General features: G+C 41.6%; 1 protein-coding gene across 6 annotated transcripts in view; it reads left to right on the forward strand.

Annotated features, from left to right (window-relative positions):
- LOC148660816 (baculoviral IAP repeat-containing protein 1-like) overlaps positions 1–21,695 on the forward strand; it is an 86,521-nt gene that overhangs the window by 54,118 nt on the left and 10,708 nt on the right. Inside the window, exons 2-10 of one of the 6 annotated variants that reach the window (XM_088638019.1) lie at positions 8,805–9,469; positions 9,777–10,344; positions 15,921–16,020; positions 17,585–17,666; positions 18,200–18,263; positions 18,630–18,758; positions 19,977–20,076; positions 20,447–20,513; positions 21,477–21,531. In XM_088638019.1, coding sequence (XP_088494145.1) covers positions 9,792–10,344; positions 15,921–16,020; positions 17,585–17,666; positions 18,200–18,263; positions 18,630–18,758; positions 19,977–20,076; positions 20,447–20,513; positions 21,477–21,531 — 1,150 coding nt within the window. In that variant the 5' untranslated portion in view covers positions 8,805–9,469; positions 9,777–9,791. Of the gene's footprint in view, positions 1–3,362; positions 9,564–9,776; positions 10,345–15,920; positions 16,021–17,584; positions 17,667–18,199; positions 18,264–18,629; positions 18,759–19,976; positions 20,077–20,446; positions 20,514–21,476; positions 21,532–21,695 lie in introns of those variants that run through there. The other 5 variants (XM_088638022.1, XM_088638017.1, XM_088638020.1 and 2 more) reach the window with 5 other exon arrangements.

The raw sequence follows: 21,695 nt of genomic DNA on the forward strand, positions 1-21,695 counted from the left end.
TTGGCTGCATCCATCTTCCCCTCAATTTTAACCATCTTCCCTGTCCCTGCTGAAGAAAAGCAGGCCCAAACCATGATGCTGCCACCACCATGTTTGACAGTGGGGATGGTGTGTTGAGGGTGATGAGCTGTGTTGCTTTTACGCCAAACATATCGTTTTGCATTGTGGCCAAAAAGTTCGATTTTGGTTTCATCTGACCAGAGCACCTTCTTCCACATGTTTGGGGTGTCTCCCAGGTGGCTTGTGGCAAACTTTAGACGAGACTTTTTATGGATATCTTTGAGAAATGGCTTTCTTCTTGCCACTCTTCCATAAAGGCCAGATTTGTGCAGTGTAAGACTGATTGTTGTCCTATGGACAGACTCTCCCACCTCAGCTGTAGTTCTCTGCAGTTCATCCAGAGTGATCATGGGCCTCTTGGCTGCATCTCTGATCAGTCTTCTCCTTGTCTGAGCTGAAAGTTTAGAGGGACGGCCAGGTCTTGGTAGATTTGCAGTGGTCTGATACTCCTTCCATTTCAAGATGATCGCTTGCACAGTGCTCCTTGGGATGTTTGAAGCTTGGGAAATCTTTTTGTATCCAAATCCGGCTTTAAACTTCTCCACAACAGTATTACGGACCTGCCTGGTGTGTTCCTTGGTCTTCATGATGCTCTCTGCGCTTTCAACAGAACCTTGAGACTATCACAGAGCAGGTGCATTTATACAGAGACTCAGTCATCAGTCATTTAGGACAACATTGGATCATTCAGAGATCCTCGCTGAACTTCTGGAGTGAGTTTGCTGCACTGAAAGTAAAGGGGCCGAATAATCTTGCACGCCCCACTTTTCATTTTTTTATTAGTTAAAAAAGTTTCAAAAATCCAATAGATTTCGTTCCACTTCACAATTGTGTCCCACTTGTTGGTGATTCTTCACATAAAATAAAAAATTTATATCTTTGTTTGAAGCCTGAAATGTGGCAAAAGGTTGAAAAGTTCAAGGGGGCCGAATACTTTCGCAAGGCACTGTAGCTCTGCACGTCGCTTCCTCCATCGGGATAAATAGTGCTTTGACATAAAGTCTGATTTGGTGTGCCCCCTGCGTGCTGATGTGCACCTACAGATAACTGTAACACATGCAAATAAACAGTAAATAAACAGTGACTGTTGTATGTAAGGTACTATAAGGACGATGTAATATAAAAGGAAATGGTATCAACTTCCCAACTCAAGAAAATAAAAATAGAAATATTGTCATTCAAAGAAATCAACATATAATTACATTTTTTTTCAGGCAGGTGGCAAGACCCCCTCGCGAAACTCCTGTATGCAAAGCTGTGTAAATAAATTACATACAGCACTGTTGCACGTTTTAGACCATACCGTACGCTCGGTAATTTCCCGCAATTCCTGTCATCAGTTTTATTTTTGGGATTTTAACAGATTTTCTACCGTTTACATTTATATAATCTAATTTGATTAAGAGAACAAAATGACTGCGATAAAAATGTTAACTTTAAAAGGGTGAGTAAGAAAGGTCACACTATGCAGGTATTTCCCGTATATCATTGCCTAGTTAAATTTAGAACAATAACATTATTTCAGAAATCACACAGAAAGGAGTATAACACCGCGATTATTTTTTTTCCCATAAAAACATATCGTTATTCCTTAAAGTTGTCTTGCTGAGGCAATTCTAATTTCTAAGAATATCCATATTTTTAGGAGAATCAGAGAATTATCATCACATACTTTACAAATCCATGGGGTACTATAACATTAAGGTTTGTTTAGCATTGACGTTGTTAATGGTACGTTACATACTTATTTTCAATGACCTGCTGAACATGTGCTGTTTTTTCTGATTCTCAAATTAGAGAAACGGCAAAACGATTTTGTGTAATCTTCCCCTTCACACTATTTTTATGTGCCATTTTTTGCTTATTAACATACTATTTTAATCAAAATAATATTAAGTAAGATCTGTATGTATTCAGATAGTATTATTATTATTATTATTTATACTTACTCGTCAAAAGAGGATTGCTGAGATATTCGCGGACTTCTTCTACGATTGAAAAACGTGGCCAAAATGGCGACCAACGAATACTAGCAATGCATTGTGGTATATAACCGGAAATTATGCTGGGTTAGATATTTTCTCAACGTATGCGTTTATTAATGTTGTCGATATTATGGTTGAAATTTAACATTGATAATACATCTCGGCTATGTGCCCCCTGCTATGTGCTGATGTGCAATTGTAACGCATACAATTAGTAAGGATCGGTCACTGTTATTATATACAGTATAATGACATTATGGAAAAGGATTGGGAACAGGCCTGGCGTCACGGGGGGAGGGAGGAGTGTCGTCCCTTCAGTTTTGGGCAAAAGGATTTACTTAACTTGTGCCCTAAAAAAATAGTTGTACTTTGTCAATGGTCAGACAACACTAAATTACACTAACAGTCACTCGGACTGTTTGATGTGCAGGAGGGCTCTCCGTCCAGGAACTGCACATATCAGTGTCGTTATTGAGTGTCAACATTACGATCCTGTTTGCTCAGTTGGACCGATTCCTTGCAGTAGTTTATCATTATACTTAAAATCGTTATATAACTAGGACTAGTTATAGCAGTCTGTGCTTTCTGTTGGTTTTACAACATTTTTTTCTTAACGATTCAGAACGTCCATGTAGCTGCAAAAATGAACGCTTATGGTACTTTTCGCTCCAGGCAATACAAACCGTGAGAGTGATGAAAAATGTGAAACTGAACTTCATCGCAAATACCAGATTGCTAGTCGTTATCTTCTATCATGAAGCACTAATCAATGGCATAGCTGCGAGATTTCATTTGGGTAGCTGCACCATACAGCTCCGTTTCAACCGAAATATCACCCCCCCTCAGAATTTCAGACGCCCCCCTACAGATTTTTCCCCGGGCACCGCGCACTGATCGGGGGACGGGGTGTCCAGGAAATGGTATCAACTTTTCCCAAGAAAATAAAAATAGAAACTCTATAGGCACTCAAACATTTTACTGTTTTTTTTCAGGCAGGTGGCAAGACCCCCTCCGCAAAACCCATGTATGCCAAGCTGTGGGCATTGATTCGTCGAATATATACGTATATTCACGGCGAAAATACGGCTATACGTATATATACGTCGCCTCGACGTATAATCAACGTCGAATTGCAACCGTAAAATCGACGACATGAATAAACGCATATATAACGTCGAAAACACATCTAACACAGTGCCTGAGGCTTTTTACTGTATGTATCGTGTGTGCCGCAACTAGGAGTATACGGCACTCTGCACAGTGTATGAAGTAAATTCTTTTCGCAGTAATTAATTTATTATATTTACTATATTTATTATACACGTGTAAATTAATTACTGCGAAAAGAATTTACTTCATACACTGTGCAGAGTGCCGTATACTCCTAGTTGCGGCACACACGATACATACAGTAAAAAGCCTCAGGCACTGTGTTAGATGTGTTTTCGACGTTATATATGCGTTTATTCATGTCGTCGATTTTACGGTTGCAATTCGACGTTGATTATACGTCGAGGCGACAAAATGAAACAAACAGTGAGTAACATCCATTTTGAGAGTGCTCTCCATTCAGACCACAATACTCACTCATACCTGTGTTTAAGCGGGGGGAGCGGTGGCTCTGTGGTTAAGGAGCTGTGCCTGTGGCTGGAAGGTTGCCGGTTCAAATCCCGCGGCCGGCAGAGGAATCCTACTCTGTTGGGTCCCTGAGCAAGGCTCTAGGGGTGCTGTATAATGGCAGACCCTGCGCTCTGACCCCAAGCTTCTCTCCCTGTCTGTGTCTCCATAGAGAAAAGCTGGGGTATGCAAAAAGACAAATTCCTAATGCAAGAAATTGTATACGGCTAATAAAGAAACATTACATTAACACAAGTATTTGAATGTATGTGAAATTAGGTATGTTTATGTATGTGAATGTATATGAAATTAAGTCATAGCAGTTACTAGTCAAGCCCTGAGTGTACACCCTCAGGAACTTATCTAGCAACCACTCAATGGAAGGTTGTATTTTCTTTGCTATCTGTACCCCGTGACAGACTCCTCTGTCACAGTGCTGTTCTGTTTTTATGCCTGTCCAGTCAGCAGAGCGCTTGGACTGGGTGAAGTTCTCACACAGCTTGCTGATTGTCTGTTGGTGTCTCTTGCAGTCAGGCCATTGTACTTAAAACCCCTTAGTGTCACAGGCTCTACCAGGTTAATTTCCACGTGGAAGCAGGTACCCTTATATATCTTGCATTTTATTGGCAAAGCATTATACAAAGCATGTATAGAACAGGTCTTTTAAAGAGTTTGAATTCAAAGTGTAACCCATTGAGTATCAAATCTGAACCATCAAACCTTTTATATCCCTGACCCAGTATACACCCTAGAGTGGAAACATCTATTTTCCATTGTCAAATGTTGAAGTTATAGCACTTGTAGATGATTTTAACTTTGTTCTGGCCTTCTCCAATATGTCTACAACTTTGCATAAAAATCTGAGAGAATTCTGCATGAGTTTTTAGCCAACCATGTCCAGGGGTCCCCACAACATCTCCAAAACCTCTCCAAAATGTGAACGAAATGAGTTTTATGAGCTAACTTTAGTTATCGTTTTCCGTTATTTCAGATTGTACTTTGCATAAACATCACAATTTTCAGTCCCCTTTTTTTCCTTTACAATCCCATATTCTAACCCCAAGGGTTTCCATAATGCGTGTGCATGAACAACACTCTCTTCCAATGCCACACCTGTCCTCTACCTGCCCCTCATTGGAGCCGTGCTTGTTGAAGCCTCCTGTTGCTCAGCCCCCGCACTGCTGAGCCGTTCGCACAGCTCATCTCTAAAATGTTTGTGTTGGAGCCCGAGAGCTGAGTCTCCGCCAGTTCCTTGTGTGGCCAAAAACTGTTCACCACCACAATGGCAAGGAAATGGAAGAACAGTTTTTGCACCATTTCCTTGTTTTGTGTGGCAAATCATAGTACTTTATTAGGGCATCAGGTGAAGCAGTGGCTCTGTGGCTCAGGATCTGCGCTTGTGGCTGGAAGGTTGCTGGTTCGTATCCCGCGGTCGGCAGAGGAATCCTACTCCGTTGGGCCCCTGAGCAAGGCCCTTAACCCCAGCTGCTCCAGGGGTGCTGCATAAATGGCTGACCCTGTGCTCTGACCCCCAGCGTCTCTCCCTGTCTGTGTGTCTCATGGAGAGCAAGCTGGGGTCTGAGAAAAGACAAATTCCTAATGCAAGAAATTGTATGTGGCCAATGAAGTGATCTGATCTTATCTCTTACCTTAAGCCCACCCCCCCCATGTGCCGATTGTCGTCCTCGACGGTGTCAGAGGTGGGTAGGGCCTGAACCTGCCAAGACCTGTTGGGTTTTTTGTCATTTTCCCCGTCTTCCTCTGGATCACTAAGATGTGTCCAGGAAAGGGCCTCAGGTTGTTTTCGGGTTGCAATTGAGCAGCAGAATGGCATCTTCTAGGGACCCCGAGGACCCCCCTCTGTCATATTGAGAAGTGAGGAGCGCCATAAAAATCAAAATGCCTGTATAGTGATTCATGTCCATTATGGACACCAGCTGCCACTCCAGTTTTCTACCCCCGGGCCTTTCCTTTGATCAGTGTTACTAGTGATTAGTGTTACAAGGTGTACGCACAACCGTCATGCTGAAAAATAGCTGGAATAAATTGAGAGGGGAGTATTTGTGGGAAGTGTCCGGCTGAGCACCTGGTGTCCGCGCTGCACTGAAACGAAACCGCGGGCCTTGCATCATCTTCAGCTTCTATCTTCCACCTGTCCCCTGGCTCTTCGGCTGGGGAGGGGGGTCCTCTAGTCTTCCTGCCCTGAACAGGTCTTGTAGGCTGGGGTGGGGTGCTTCTGGAAGGAGGGGTGTGGGAATCTTGCATCCTCTGTTCGATGTCCTCAATGGGGGAAAAAAAAATTTAGAAACCAATATTGAAACTAGGAATGAGTTTCATTATTTTATTTCTGACCAACAGTCTGCCAGACAGAACGATAGCATCAGGTTCTTATGTCACCCTCTCCCTTTGTTGCGAGGTGACAAAGTTAGGACAGTAGGATAGCACTCCACATGGGTAATGATCTGCGATGCAGACCAAGGGTGTGGAGAATGAGCCAAGTTCGCCTGGCTGTAATTGCTGGCTTAAGAGGTCTGTTTATTCACACTTTAGTGCCAGGTGACCAAGGAACCCCCTGCTCTTCGGGGGGGGAATCGAAATATGTTTAGAAATATAAAAACTCACAGACAATAGTGAATTCTAAAATTGTCCTAAGAACATTTTGAAGATTGAGTTGCAAAAAGCATCAATTTCGGATGTTTGCAAATAGACAACAAGGAAACAAAAGCTTTTTACATCTCAAAACTATAGTAGCCAAATTGTCCAAGAAACTCGGAAGGATCACTTTCCAATATCTGAAGTAAAAAAAAAAGCAACACGCAAAGACTTTTTTCCTTGCAGACAATATTTGCCAAACTTAACTGGTCCCAGAAAATCCCCAGAAAGAATTGACTCACGAGTTAAAATCTGAGCAAAATTAGTAAGTTAATGGTAATTGAGGGTCTTGTGCTCTCGACAGCAGGTGCAACCTTTTTTTTGTTGTTGCCCCAAGTCATCTCTCATTGGGCCTGGGTCTAGTGACGTGGGGAATTCACTGTTCCGTTTGTCGTTCATCCAAGGCCTCCCGTGAACCATTGATTTGAGACGCGTCCTCTATGGTTAGGGCTGAAGTGTGGGACCTTGGTGCAGCTCTTCTGAAATTGCCAGTCTAACCAGTGGAGGCATCAGCTAGGACAAAGTTTGAATCCCTGTACAGTGGGCTCCCCCTTCGTGGACTGTATGAAGCCGATTCTAATTTGAGGTCACCGTTTTGTCCATCAGTGTAGATGGAACGGATGTCCTCCTGGCAGCGTTGGTTGCTCAGGTGGTCTTTTCTGCGTTTGTGTTCTGCTTGTATTCAGTTGCCTCTGAAAATTAGGACTCGGGCCACAGTCTGGAGCCAGCTGTTTAATGTGATTGCTGTATAATTCAGTAAAAATAAAATAGCCTATTTTTGAGCTATTGTTGAAAAATTCTAAAGGCTTTCCCTGGTATTTTTTGTCTTGAAATTGTTTGGGGTTGGATGGTTTCATACTTTCATTTGTGTGTGTCTTTTAACACAGCACACATAACGAAATAGGCTCTTCATCGCCAGTCCATGAAGATCCAAATTTAAGATAATCTTCATCGTATTTGCCAACGTTTTTTTATTCTTTGCAGCTGACCCTTTTAATAAACTTAAAGGTGGTTCACACTCTTAATTATTTCATCATTACAGGTGTCTGATGCAGATATATCACTACCTTCTGTGCCGGTTATCACTTCACATTTGCATGTCCTTGATTATTTTCTGTTGTACGTTTCAAACAGCCCGTTTCTAGCCAGCGATCCATGTTAAAGGCAAGTGTATTTTCTGTGCGTGTGTAAAATATACACCCGAACAGAACATATCACAGAATGGCTGTTAGCTGTGTTAGCCATGATACCAAGTGTGCAATGTCGAAACTCCACCCTTTGAGCCAACCTGTGTGTGTTGTATAAACCCTGGGTGACATCCACTTCTCTCCTTCTGCACGTACAATGTAAACAAACAAACCTGAATGCGTTTATCGTACAAAATATAAAACTTAAAATGTGAGCATATTTCTACTGTACTCCATTCTCAAATTATCAGTTTTTGTAGTTGCAGAAAGCAATTAAAATTTAAAGGAAAATAAAAAATTCTGCAGTGTACCCAGTGAACTGAAAACCTTGTCTACTCCACTGTGGGGAAACACGGGTCTAGATAATCATCCCCTTCTTGACTAAGCAGCAAGGTTGCATGGTTTGGTGTTCCTCTCTCGTGGGGCTTTTATACAAAGTTGACACCTATTCCAGACATCTAGGTAAGAGGAACCCATCTCAAAGATCCTACCCAGCACTAAATTACCCCCTAATATGGATTTTTTTTTCCTAATTAAAATCCCTTCGAAAACAAGACTACTCTAGTCTGCTGAATACACAATTATTCTTCCCCATAAATTCTACCTCAGTTGGGTGTGTTCTGGATGTTTTTTGATGTTTGCATTTGCAAACATGATGACATGTCAGTTACTGCACCATTAGAGCTGGGAAGGGCTATCTGCTTGGTTATGTAACATCATGGGAGGGCTCACTTCTGAAGGCGGGTGCTTCTGAGCGTGCAGGAACATCTCTAATCTTATAAACCAGTTTTAAGAGGTATGTACTGAACCTTCAAACCTTGCTGCTTTTTCTGCTCACATTTTGGGTGACTTAGAGAATATTGGAAATGCACCAGAACTTTTTTTTCCCACTGACAACAGACTAACTGAACCTTTTATTAACATTTAAGATTGTGGTGTGTTGTTACCACTTGGGTGTTTGGAACATGATCTGTTTTACTTTATCCACCCCCTATGACTTTTTTGTAACTGTTTTTGTGCCATCCTGGTATTCCAATATTTTTTATTGTAAATGTGTAATAAATGTAGTTGAATTTAAATTTCAGGTGTTTTGTGTTTTTTTTTAAGTCTTTAAACTGCTTTCTGCACAGTTGACCATTTTGTTAACCTGAATTAAGTTGAGGCCTAAGTGCCTTGGGACCAGCATAAAGGTAGGTATCCACTAAAATGTACATAATCAAATGGTTTAAACGTTGTTCATGGGCTGGAAGTGAGACATAAGTCCTAGACAGCTTATACATGTCTCTCTTGTAACCTTTGCAAGGTTACAGTATAACTCCAGGCCAGCAGGGTGTTGCAGTGGTCAGCACTGGGGCCCTGGTTCAATTCTGGACCTGCGCTGCTGTATCTGTGAGGAGTCGATGTGCTGTTGGCTGCCACAGTTCCAGGGGCTAGGGGCTGGCTGGGCAAGGAGTCCTGCTGCTTGCTCCTCCACAGCTGGAGGTCTGGCCATGGGTGGACTGGGAGCAGGTGCGAGGGCTAGGGGCTGGCTGGGCAAGGAGTCCTGCTTCCTTGTGGTGGAAGGAAGGCTTTGGAGGCACAGCAGTGATGCTTGATTAGCGCCGTTTCCCTGGAACAGCCTACTATTGAGCTCTTGATGAACCTGAAATACGGCAAACATCCCAGGCGATCTGGCATCTCAAACCGTGTTGATTGTTGTGCTTGTTTTTCACTTCAGGCTGTCAATTGCGGTGAAACAATTGTAGTGAAAGTGTCTAAGGTTCCGTTTCTCAATACTTTGCATTGGATTTTGAATCACTGTTTATCTTTCCTCTGTGCACATGTAATAAAACTGCTTTGTACTGTTTGAGTCTTCAAAGAGGAACTTTGTCCTCATAAAGGTCAGTTACTGCTTACTTCCTCATTGTGTAGATTTTTCCACTTCTTCCTGAAGTGTGTTCTGCTGCCGCTGCGAAGCTGCAGGTGAAGGTGAGACTTGGGCGCTGTTCTTTTGTTGTAGGCTGATCCTGTATCGGTGGTGTTCGGATCACTGTGGCTTTTAATTTGGCTCTTCCCGATTGAGGTTAGACTTGGAAATGTAGTGAAACAATTATCAGCTTAGAGAACAAAGCCTGCGAACGTAGCTGAAAATGTAGCTTGATGCCATAAAAGAAGAACCTGAGTAATTGTAACTTGACATTTTCATAATTGTATATTTGCTTTCTATTTCCTGACTAACACGTTGCTGAAATGAGTCTTGGTTGCTAAACAGTATTTTCTGACCCACCCTTTTCAGTTTTTCTCCTAGAGCATGGCACATGCCAGGGAAGAGCCCGAGGAGCATCCTGAAACTGAACTGGAGGACTGGGAACTGCATTGCGCTTGTTTTATGAATATTGGCGAGAAAGCGACTTCAGAATACTACAGCCGCAGTCTGAAAGCAGCTGTCAAAGACAACGCACGGGGATATGATTACAAAATGAGGAGCGAACTGGCCAGGCTGAAATCGTTTGAGAGCTATCCCTCTCTTTCCCCCTTTGCGCCTGAAGAGCTGGCCGGTGCTGGGTTCTTTTACTTTGGATATGGATCGGCTGTGCAGTGTTTCTGTTGTGGGGTTGTCGTCACTATCGCAAGCTTTCAAACCCCCACCCAGTTGCACCAAAAATACCAGGAAGACTGTGCGTTCCAGAAGGGGCTGGAAGTGGGGAACATTAATAAGTACGACATCCGGGTCAAAGGTCTTGAAAGCAGTGGTCCAGTAGGTTATACAGAAGACAGCGAGAGGCTTGGGACTTTCAGCAACTGGCCCTACTACTGCGAGACAGAGCCAGCTGTGCTGTCTGACTGTGGATTTTTCTATACTGGTAAGATCCTGAAATGATTCTAGGTTAGTGATTTGAATTTATTAGAATATTAGAAATTTGAACATAAAATGCAGAGGAAGGCCCTCTTCAGTAGTCGAGGGTGAAATGGAAACCTAATAAGTAAATTGATTCTTAAAATGTAAAGAGCCTTAGGAAAATATGACAAAAATGTAACTGCTGTGCTATATGCAGATTGTCAGAAGCACACACACACACTCACACATACATATAATAAATATTATAATAAGCTTTGTTTGATATATTAAAATGTGGCTTCTCAAAGTGTTTTACAGAAAAAAACAACACATAAAAATAAAAATGCACCATTTCAGTGAGAGGGGTAAGCCTGTTTAGTCGAGCAAAGCAGATGTGAATTAATTTTTCGAGCCTTGATACAATTCACAACAGTCTAACAGATTTTAAATCGTCATGCATTTTCTTGAAGGTCTCGCGGTGGATGTTGCAATGAAACCATTTCTGGAGCAACCTCTCTAATTCGTGCAACTACACCGCTGTGTCGGCTTGTCATTGCTCTAGCACCGTCTGTACAAACTCCGACACATTTTATCCAGTCGATGCCATTCTCTTCGATAAATTCATTCAGAAGCTGAAATACGTGCTCTCCTGTAGTTCCTGTTGGTAGCGGCTTACAGAACAGAAAGTCCCCACGAGACGTACCCTCAAACTCGTATCTAACGTAAACGAGCAAATTGGCCAAATCGACTACAGACTCATCTAATTGCAGTGAAAAACATCTGCTCATCTTAACGTGCGCTGTCAGCGTACTTTTGATATAATCCTTCATTTCAATAATTCTATGAATGACTGTGTCTTTCAGGGGGGGCAGCAGGTCGAGCTGTTCAGCAGCTTTTTCTCCACACATAATAGTGTGGGGCTTACCTGCTTTAGCAATCCGCAAGCTTGCATTTTTCCACGTTTCCGTTTTTTTCAGTGTTTATTTTAAGTATTTATTTCATGCGCATGGGAGAGAAACACAGAGACGCTCGGTGTATTTTTCTCAAATTAACTTAGAACAGTTCTTAAATATTTTTCTGTTATTTTTCACGCTTTCCTGTGCTCACAAGATTACCAGCGTTCGTAGCACGCATTTCTATGCATTCCTGTGTTTACAACGTTGGCATTGTTCCAAAATCACGCACATTCTCCTTTCTCCCTATTTGCTGGCGATACAGTAGCTTTTTTTAAATACAATTGGTCACTTGTGTCCGTAGCATGCATTACTATAGAGTGGTATAGAAGAGTATCTCTTGTGTCCACTGAAGTATTAGCGCGCACTGTATCGTAGTACGTAGGCTGCGTATTCGACACGTATAAAAATACAAAATATGAAAACCCGTCCCGATTTTTTCAGCGCACACGACACAGTTCCAGGGTCATATGGTGTACCAGCTGGCGGCACGCCGCGTACCACTGCAGGTACGCGTACCACAGTTTGAGAACCACTGGTGTAGATTACCAAATTAGCCGAATGCAATTGCTGAGCTTTGCAAAAATATGTGCTGGCGCTTCCTTCTTGTCTCTATGATTGTTTCTATGTTGTAATCTTTCTTGTCCTAAGGAAAGGGGAAGTATTAGAAAGGGACTAAGTGCTGTATTTTTCCACTGCATTACAACATCTTTATAAAAAGCCTGTACTGCTTGTTACAAGTTGAGTCTCTGACGCACTCTGCAGAGTGACAGCAGGGCTCCCAATATTGCAATATTGAAATAAAGACCTTACTCAGGTGAGAGCTCTCTCTCGGGGCTTCCTTGATAGGTATATTTCTGTGACGAGGGAGAGGATGTTTTAAAGTTTTATTTTTAATGTCTTTATTTCCCAGCGTGCTTCCCTTAGTTAACTTGAAGTCTGTACACTGGTAACAGTTTGAAGATGTTAATGGGTCAAATACCACTGTTGGATATCCTGTAGTTGTGCTTGCCTGCACCCTTCAAGATGATGGCTCATGTTTCCTTTGGGAAGTGAGGTGGTTAAACATGTCCTCCAATGTTTTTCTTCTAACAGACTCCCTTTTAAAAAATAAAATAGTAAATATGTACACTACATTAATTGTTTTTATGTATCGCAGCATTTAATGTTAAATGATAATGAAATAACATGAATACTGTCAACAGTGGGAGTAAAAACCAGTTCAACCAGTTCAATTCAAAATACTCAATTCAGTGGGGCAATTTAACACAAGCCTTTAAAACAAAATCGTATATATTATAATTGTACTTGAGAATAACTGGTATTAAGAAGACCACTGAAACTATAATGTATCTGATCATTATTAACAGTATTAACTTGATAAATTCAAACTTCTTGTATCTTTTACAGTCATTTGTTTTCTCCGGTTTTTGCTTCGCTTTCGTATTAAAATTTGAGACACGATATGTTCAGATGTCAATAACTTTGCGAAAAATGACAGCCTTCAAACCACATGCATTTTAAAAATCACGATTTGTGATTTTCGCAGCTTTTATTTAAACAGTCTAGTACCTGGTTGCATTTTTAGAAACGTTTGAATAAAGCGGATCCCAGGTGTAAACGAGTTCATAACATGAGTGCATTATAGTGCTGGGCGATAATTCGATAACGATAATTATCGCGATATAATTTTAACAAAAGTTCGATAAATGTTCGATATATGTTTATGCTTTGCGCATGCGCACAAAATACTTTAGAGCGGGCAGCTAACGTGGTGTTGACCCACACGGTGGTGGCAGACAGGACTGTAGCTAGAGTGGAGAAATGAGTGACACTGAAGCAAATGTAGTGCTGCCAACGACCAGCTCGAAGGACGATGACATCGTCGACAGAAGAGGTCATTCAACTTCGGTAATCTGGAGATATTTTGGCTTTTTATGATCAGACATAAAACAGAGCACTTTAAACTTTGCAGTCTGAGCCATCTTCTATGTGTGTTTTATCACACTGCAGTATTTCATTTTTCTATTAAGATTTATTTTGTAAATATTTGGAGTTTTCCTCCCCCCTCTCCCTGTGGTGTGAAGCAGATCAGCAGGTCTTTTAGTAATAACATGAATGAATTATCCTCCAGACCATCTCCAGGATACGCAGAATGGAGGGATTGTTTCGTGCCAGCCAGCACATCACTTCACAGTATGGGGAAGGGAAGTGGGCTGTAATTTCACTCTCCATCAATACACATTCCCAATAGTCGCTGATGCAGCTTTAGCCAAGAAATTCCTGGTTTTAAGAGAAGAATGTGATTTTTTGTGTATAAGTTTCATGTTGTGTTGGCAAAATTATTTTAACTTGCATCGTTCACAAAGATTGCCAGCAGCCATATCACTCTACAACTCACAACTGGCAACCCACTGAAGCTAAGCTGTGAGCCTGGTCAGTACCTGGATGAGAGACTCCTGGGAAAGCTGAGGCTGCTGCTGGAAGAGGTGTTAGTGGGGCCAGCAGGGGGCGCTCACCCTCCGGTCTATGTGGGTTCTAATGTAGCAGTATTGTGACGGGGACACTATACTGTAAACAGGCGCCGTCCTTCGGATGAGACGTAAAACCGTGGTTCTGACTCTCTGTGGTCATTAAAAATCCCAGGGCATTTCTCAAACAGTAGGGGTGTAACCTGGTGTCCTGGACACATTTTTTCCCATTGGCCCTTACCAATCATGGCCTCCTAATAATCCCCATCTATGAATTGGCTTCAGTACTCTTCTCTCTTCACTGATAGCTGATGTATGGGGAGCGTACTGGTGCACTATGGCTGCCATCGCATCAGCCAGGTGGGGCTGCACATTGGTGGTGGTGGAGGGGATCCCCATTACCTGTAAAGCACTTTGAGTGGAGTGTCCAGAAAAGCGCTATATAAGTGTAAGCCATGATTAATTGTAAGCTGATCACGAGGAAGATAAACCATCTCCTTTTCGTGCATAATAAGTGGTGTTTTTACTTAATTTATCTAAAAACGTTTTTTATAGTTTTTAAAGTCATGCAATGTCTAACTTAGGCAGGGACATGTCATTGTTTCTTATTTTTAATTTTCTATAAAAGTTTTTAAAAAATCAGCTTCCCACTTTCACCTTGCCGCAACTATAGTGGTGATGTAGCGTATCTGGGGGGCTTGTTCAGAATTTTGTGGAGCCGATATTTTTTCTTTGGTTCACACCTGAACGGCAGTGTGTTCGTATACTTTATAAATATACGGTATGTACAGTGTGATACCGTATGGTTTCAGAGCCACTACAGTGCAGTATGTGTGAAATATTTTTCTTAATCATATTTTAAAGTTAAGTTTCTCATTGCAGAAATTTGTATTGAGACAAAATATAGATCTGGATGTAAACGAGGCACATCGTGTTCACAACAAGCTATAATAAACTATTTTTACACATCTGGCTATGTCAAAAATTATAGCCAAAAGGATCGCTCTAAAGGTTCATTCCAAGCTGAAAAGACCAGACTCGGCTCGTCTTCCCTATAACCCTGCGGTTTACAGCTTGTCTGTGGTCATTCATTATTATTCATAAAATTATAAATTATCATTTAAATTGGCAAGCTTTTACAAATATAAAAAGAGGCGATACAGAACTTGCACCTCTATGACTCTTCAATTTACAGGATAATTCCTACAGAGCCACACAAAATAGTCAACCACAGTCACTGGCTCACTTAAAGGTGTAACACGTCTGTCTTCACTCTCATGGTACGGTTTCAACATGTTGATAAGCTGTTCTCCGGTTACTGGTAATTGTAAACATAACCCTTGTTCCCTCCTTTGTTTAACTTGAAGGATTTCTTCACGGAATTCTTTATCTCGAAACGATCACTTATAATAATTCATCAGATACACACACACACACACACACACTCGTGCTGGAGCACAAGTAGTGCTCTTATGATGTATTCTTAGAAAATAAAACTAACTTTATGAAGTGCAGTATATAAACTTCATTAGAACAAGCACGTTAAAACCATAACCTGCTGTAATGCATAAAATATTCATGAAGAAGGTGGAATAAAATGTTGTGTACCGTTTTGCATTTAGCTACCACTACTATCTACTGTGTGTACATTAGGTATGTAATTACATTATACTGCTGTTTTTATTTTCAGCTACCAAAATGTACTTTTGGATTTTCTCTCTGGATGTAAACCTGAAAGAGGCACATCATGTTCACAAGCTACAGTATAATCAACTTTTTTATATATCCAGCTGAACAATCTTTCTTTTATCAAATGTATGTTCTTTTTAATTAGTTCAATATTTAACATGCTGTAATAGCTTAAAATTATTAAAAGTGTAAACCGTCTACAACTTACAATACTGTAACTGGAAAAAGATTGTCTGTCTGCATTGACAGGGTTTTAAAACCAGGTGTTTTCTGGCGACGGCCCAAATGCTCCGCACGTCACATTAAGCTTTCACTGCTCCACCTGGTGGTTTTACAAAGTAGTGCAGTCACACCACTGAGTTTTTCTTAAAAGCTGCGGTACCTCGCAGACACTGAATTGCAAACTACTGCAGTATATATAATTATATATAAGACCGTGGAAGAGGTCGCGCGTGTTCTTGATTTTGCTGTTCATTCTGCGGCTGCAGGTGTTAAGGATCACGTGCAGTGCTTCTCCTGCGGAGGCCGGCTGGGAGACTGGGAGGTGGCCAGTGACCCCTGGAGGGAGCACGCCAAGTGGTTTCCAGAGTAAGCGATGCGGATTCGCGGTGTTTGACGACAGGGAGGAGAGAACACACCCACCGAATAGCACTTTAATCACTTCCAGGTCATCGCATCAATTTCAGTTCCTCTTTATCCAGTTCAGGGTCACAGTGGCTCAGAGCAGCAGTGCCAACCCCTGCGCCCCCTGTGCTGCCCTGCCCCCCACTTCAGGTGCTGAGGTGTAACTTCTAAATTCTGTGACCATCGGCACTGAGCGTCAAAAGAAACTAGAACCCTGAATGCCCGCAAGCTTCAGAAAAAAATCAAATATTAGGTTTCAAGATATCTACTATACAGATTTTGGATATTGATTAAAACTGTCATCTTCTTATTTCATCATTCATGGCTGTCTAGGACACACTGTACTTGAGTGACTTTGCCTGTTCCACTAGCGCTCAGCCACCTCATTACATCTTGGAACCTGGAAGCTGGAGTCGGTCACCTCTGGTGCACCTGCCTGCAGTGGAGCAGAGTCCTCTTTAGCAATGAATCAATGCAATGAGCCTTTGTGTGGACTGATGGGTGCCTGAAACAGATCTGCCTAAACAAATATGAGTGTCTAATCACTACAGAGCTCTTGAGTGCACTTTACTACTTTGTTCAGGCCCTGAGAGCACTGCTGCACACGTTAGAGGCTCGTTTCAGCGTGACCCAGTTCCAGGAGCACAACACGCGTTACTCACGCAGCATGGGAAAACAGCTTCCTTCTGTGATGAGATGCATGCAGTGAATGCCCTACTTGCCGTACATGAGCCCAGTGGAAGTTTGTAGGACTTACTGGGACAGTGTGTGTTGTCCAGTGGTCTCTCAGCCCTAGACAACTGTACCCTTGTCCTCCGTATCTGACAATGGAGAGGAAGGGGACCGCCTCCCATGAGACAGCACGTGTAACCTGGTACCCAATGTAGAGTATGTGATGTTCCCATGGGGACATTTTAACAATCGATCTTTTTATAATTGTGGCCCAGGGAGAGAGTCATGGTGCACCCGAAAGGTAGAACCTGTTTTACAGTGGAGTGAGGCTAATCTCCCAGGAGAACAAAATCTAACCAGAGAAAAAGCTCTGGTCCGATTTGAACTGTGTAGCAAGTTCTTCTCTTCTCTCCTCTCTCCAATACTAATATCCAGGCTGCTTATTGGCCTTGAAAATAAAAAAAAACTCATCTGCAAAGTATATTTCAACCAGACTTTATGGCTCCACACAGGATCCTCTGTCTCTCTATTTCTCAGGTCACACAGACCCTTTCCTGCCCAGACTCCTTCTCCTTCTGTTCTGGCCACCTGCACGAAACGCACAGAAGCCCAGGGAGAACATACACACTCCACACAGACTCGCACTGGAATCGTAACCCTGTGGTGCAAGACAGCCAAGCTGACCACTGTGCCACCATGCTGCCCAGTCTAAAGCCCTGCCAGTGAATTCGCCTATAGCCTACATTCTTCAGTAGTCAGCGGAGATGATTCTGACCAAAAATTAAAAGTGAGAAAATCAGCTGAATAACCCCCCCACCCCAATCCCAAACTGAAAAATGTATTTTTTTCTTCGTAGGTGCAACTACCTCCGTAGCAGACTCTCAGAAGGGGCGATTTTAGAACATGTCCGTTCCTATGTTGGATTCCATGGAATAACAGTACGAGTGTACAGTAGATACGATTTTATATTAGACAAAGCTGTCTTATACAGTTTATAATACATTTTTTTACATAGCACCTTTAAAGGTGGCTTCTCGAAGCGCTTTACAGAAACACAACGGCAATAAACAAATACGCAAGATAAACGCGATGAGGAGGTGTAGGTGGTGGTACTAAATACAGTAGGAGCAGACGGGTGAAGAATGGAACCAGTGTACAAAATGTACAAAATATTCAGTCATTATGAGCCGCAAACTATGGTAATCGTATACAGGATGATTTGGTATTCATTTGACAATGGGTATCAAACATTGATCATTTCTATTAAATTACTGCAGTAGATTAACTTGATTTCTTAAAATTGAACTTTTTAAATTGTTGCCCTTAAATACCTGACTGTGTGAGTCAGTCCTTCATGTGAGGATCTTAGATGGTCTCTTCACCTTATTTGGTTTTAAGACCCTCACTGAAACAAACTCAGGATTATTCTTTTTCATTAATTATGCTGTTACTCTTTTTTATGTGACTATAGGCCAAGCATTACTTTGTCGACAAAGTGAGTGAAGAAACTGAGATAGCAGAGCAGAGTCAGAAAGGTGAGTACAGAATGACTGGTCTAATAAAGACTACCTGGAGAACCTGAACTTTACTCCAGACAGGATTTAGAATTATTATATCAATCAATCCATTTTTTAACTGCTTCAGCCAGTACAGGGTCATGGGAGAGCCAGAGCTAATCCCAGCAAGCAACAGGTGCAAGACCTGCCCAGGCACACACCCTGGACACCCAGTCCATCACAGGGGACACACACCCACAGCAGGGCCAGTTTTCGCAGAATCCAGTTCACCTACCAGCATGTCTTTGGTACCCCAGGAGTTGAACCTCTGGCTCAGTGTTGCTTGCCAGCAGTGCTCACCACTGCGCTACCATACCCTCACCTAGGCCATTTCTGTCTCCACAGCCTCGTCAGAAGAGATCCTTCGGAACATATTTGAGAATGAGTGCTCTCGAATGGAGTCCTACTTCCAATGGCCAAGCGACTCAGCTGCAGTCCCATCCAAACTGGCGAAAGCTGGCTTCTTCTACACAGGTGAAGGATGGTAACTTAAACATCTAAAAACGACAACACTGTCATCTTGCATCTGTGCTCACCCAATGTCAGGCTTTTTATACATATCAGTTTAGTAGCAATTTTATTTTAGAAAACACCTGGTTTTAAAACCCTGTCAATGCTGAGGGACAATCTTTTTCCAGCAATTTTATTTTTAACAGAAACACTGATGTGCTCATCCCATATATAATCGCAACTGATTTTTCTAAAGTCTGCTGTACTTGTGTTTTTATCAGTGTTTTTGTTGTGGAATTAGTGGACAAATTTAATTTTGGTGTGGCTGGTAATTTTAAATCAATCGATCAGTCTTTTGTTTTCTCTAGAGCCCTTTGTAAAAGAATGCCACAGAGTGCCTTACAGATTGCTATAGCAGGTAAACGGCACCTGACCATGTGGCCAGGAAGGAGAAGAAAACAACCCCCCCCCCCCCCCCGTGGGTGACAAGAAACCTCTGGAGGTCCCAGGCCCCAGTGGCGACGCCCCCCACCCCTCCTTCCCCTAATGAGTTTTTTTTTATACATTGATTATCTTAAATCTGGAAAAGGTGTGAGGTCCAGGCTGGTTACCTGGGTCTGCTAACTTGAGTGCAACACGCTCAATGTCATGTTCTTGCGCTGGGATCCAGGCAGTGGGAACATTAAATGGTGAGAGAGCGCATTGCAATAATGGGCTGGTTTGTGAATTGTAATGAAGGACACTATTTAATTTTTTCACAAGTACTGCACATGTGAGTGATCTCCCATATCCTCTAAATCCAACCATTAAGTTTGTTTTTATAGCAGTGAAACGATTAAAAAAAACTTCTGATAGCACAGGGGTATCTCTTAGATTGTTTCAGAAAGTTCTACAATTTAGTGGTCCTGTAGCTAAAGACACTGCCCCCAGCAGTTATTTTGTAATTTCTTGGGTCCACTGTGCTCTGCTTGGTCTGTAATGTTTTAGCAGGTCACTTAAATAAAGGGGCGTTAGACCCTTTAGTGTTTTGTGGAGCAGAAGAAATGCTTTAAAGTCTGTATTGTTTTTTTTTAATTCAAGTTGAGAGACACATTTCAACATTTTGAACAGGGTGAAGTCTGGATATACTGTAGTGCAGTCTCCTGTACCAGACAGCAGCAGGTTACAACAGTCTGGTCTTTGTAGAAAACAGTCTTGTAAAGATCTTTCTGATGTGTAGATGTAACTTGAAAATGTATCTAGGTGACGAGGAAACTGTTCAGTGTTTTCAGTGTGGTGGGAGGATTTCACATTGGCCTGAAGGAGCTGATCCAGTACAGGAGCATCAGAAGATCTTCTCACAGTAAGTTATTCTTCCACAGAACAGATTTTTGAAGTTGCTAAGAGTCACTGAGTTTGCTCAAATCAACCTGTCGGACACCTGCAATAAAACTTCTACTTGCAGTTATTAATGTCCTGCAGCACTGAGTAGCATAAGCCATTTTCTGCAAGTTTTCTCTTTTAGAGATGCATATTTTCTTTGCGCAAATCAGTCTGTGAGCTTGACAATGGAAGCAGCCAGACGTATAGAATTGTAAATTTTTTTGCATCTATCTGTAATGGGATTGAATTTCCTCAGGAAGGATTTTTAAGGCCTTAACATATCTTTATAAAGTGTCAAGATACCTCATTAATCTTATGTTATTAATACACAAATAAACGTCTGCTTTCAGATGCCAATATGTTATTAACATCGGTCAAAATCCTCAACAAAGTGAGACTGCCGTTAGCCTCAAAAAGGTAAGGGTTTGGATAGCTTTTAAAACTTCCACCTTTCCGTCTTGATTATTCAGCTCTGATCCTTGGAGTGCTATCTGTTTCAAAATTGCTCAGAATCAGCTGGAGCACTAAAAAGACCTGAGAGGTACTGAGATCAAAGACCTATAGAGGAAAAAGGAGGGAGGATTAGCAGATGACTTCCGACAATTCAAAAATCCTGAGTTTCCAACTGCTTGTTTTCAGTTCCCCACCCTCTTAATTACCTAACTGAAGCCTTAATTTAAATAACGTGTTGATTCATTGGAGTATTTTTAGAAGTTTTATTTTTCTACCCAAAATTTTGGAATTTGAGATTACTTATGAGTAAGTGTTAAAAAAGACCAGATGTTGTCATTTCAAATTAATCCTATTGCTGAGTCAGTAAAGGATTCAAGTGTGTAACTGAAAACTTGGTTGGAACAAAATCCAGTTCCAACCATCAGCACAGTGATTGGAGAGTGATTAGAGAACCTGTCTTGATTTAAAAACTTAAAACCTTAATCAGAAAACTCTTCCCACTCATTGCAAAATTCTATGAAAAACAGGAACACAAAGATGTATGCAAAATCAAGCTAAATAATTTTAAATGGTGAAAAAGAAAGAAGCTAGAATCACTATCCGGAAAACAGGGCATCAGGAAATTTTGGGGATTTTCCAAGACATTATTTTAGAGGCATCAGGCATGAAGACCAAATACTGTAAATCACTAATCTTAGAGAAAACATCAAATATCGCTCAGGAAGTGAAAGCGCTTAAAAAATTTGAGGTATCGAGTGATATCATGAAAGGAAGACATGAAAAGAAATATTGGCACAAAGTTTCCCAGATATCATCAGTGATTTCAGGGCTTTATTTTATATTAGCATTTGAGAAAATAATCTAAGAAACTAGTGGTCTTTCAGCATGTACCGGTGTATTTAGAGATGCCTGTCTTCTCTTTTTAAGGAGCACAATCAAGATACTGGTGTTTCTGCCCAGCTTCTCCTGTCGTCTTCCACAGGTAGTAAATAGTTTATTTGGTATTTGACAATACTTGGGTCAGAACTCATGTATTTGTCTCTGTGAGCTGTATTCTACTCACTCATTATATACTTTATTCATTTTTGTGTCACTCTATAGTGGCAGCAGCATTGGGAAAAATATACAGTACGTTTCCTGCAGTTC

Source organism: Lepisosteus platostomus, chromosome 6 (genome assembly GCF_059453375.1).
Source record: "Lepisosteus platostomus isolate fLepPlt1 chromosome 6, fLepPlt1.hap1, whole genome shotgun sequence".
In the NCBI taxonomy this organism is placed as follows: domain Eukaryota; kingdom Metazoa; phylum Chordata; class Actinopteri; order Semionotiformes; family Lepisosteidae; genus Lepisosteus; species Lepisosteus platostomus.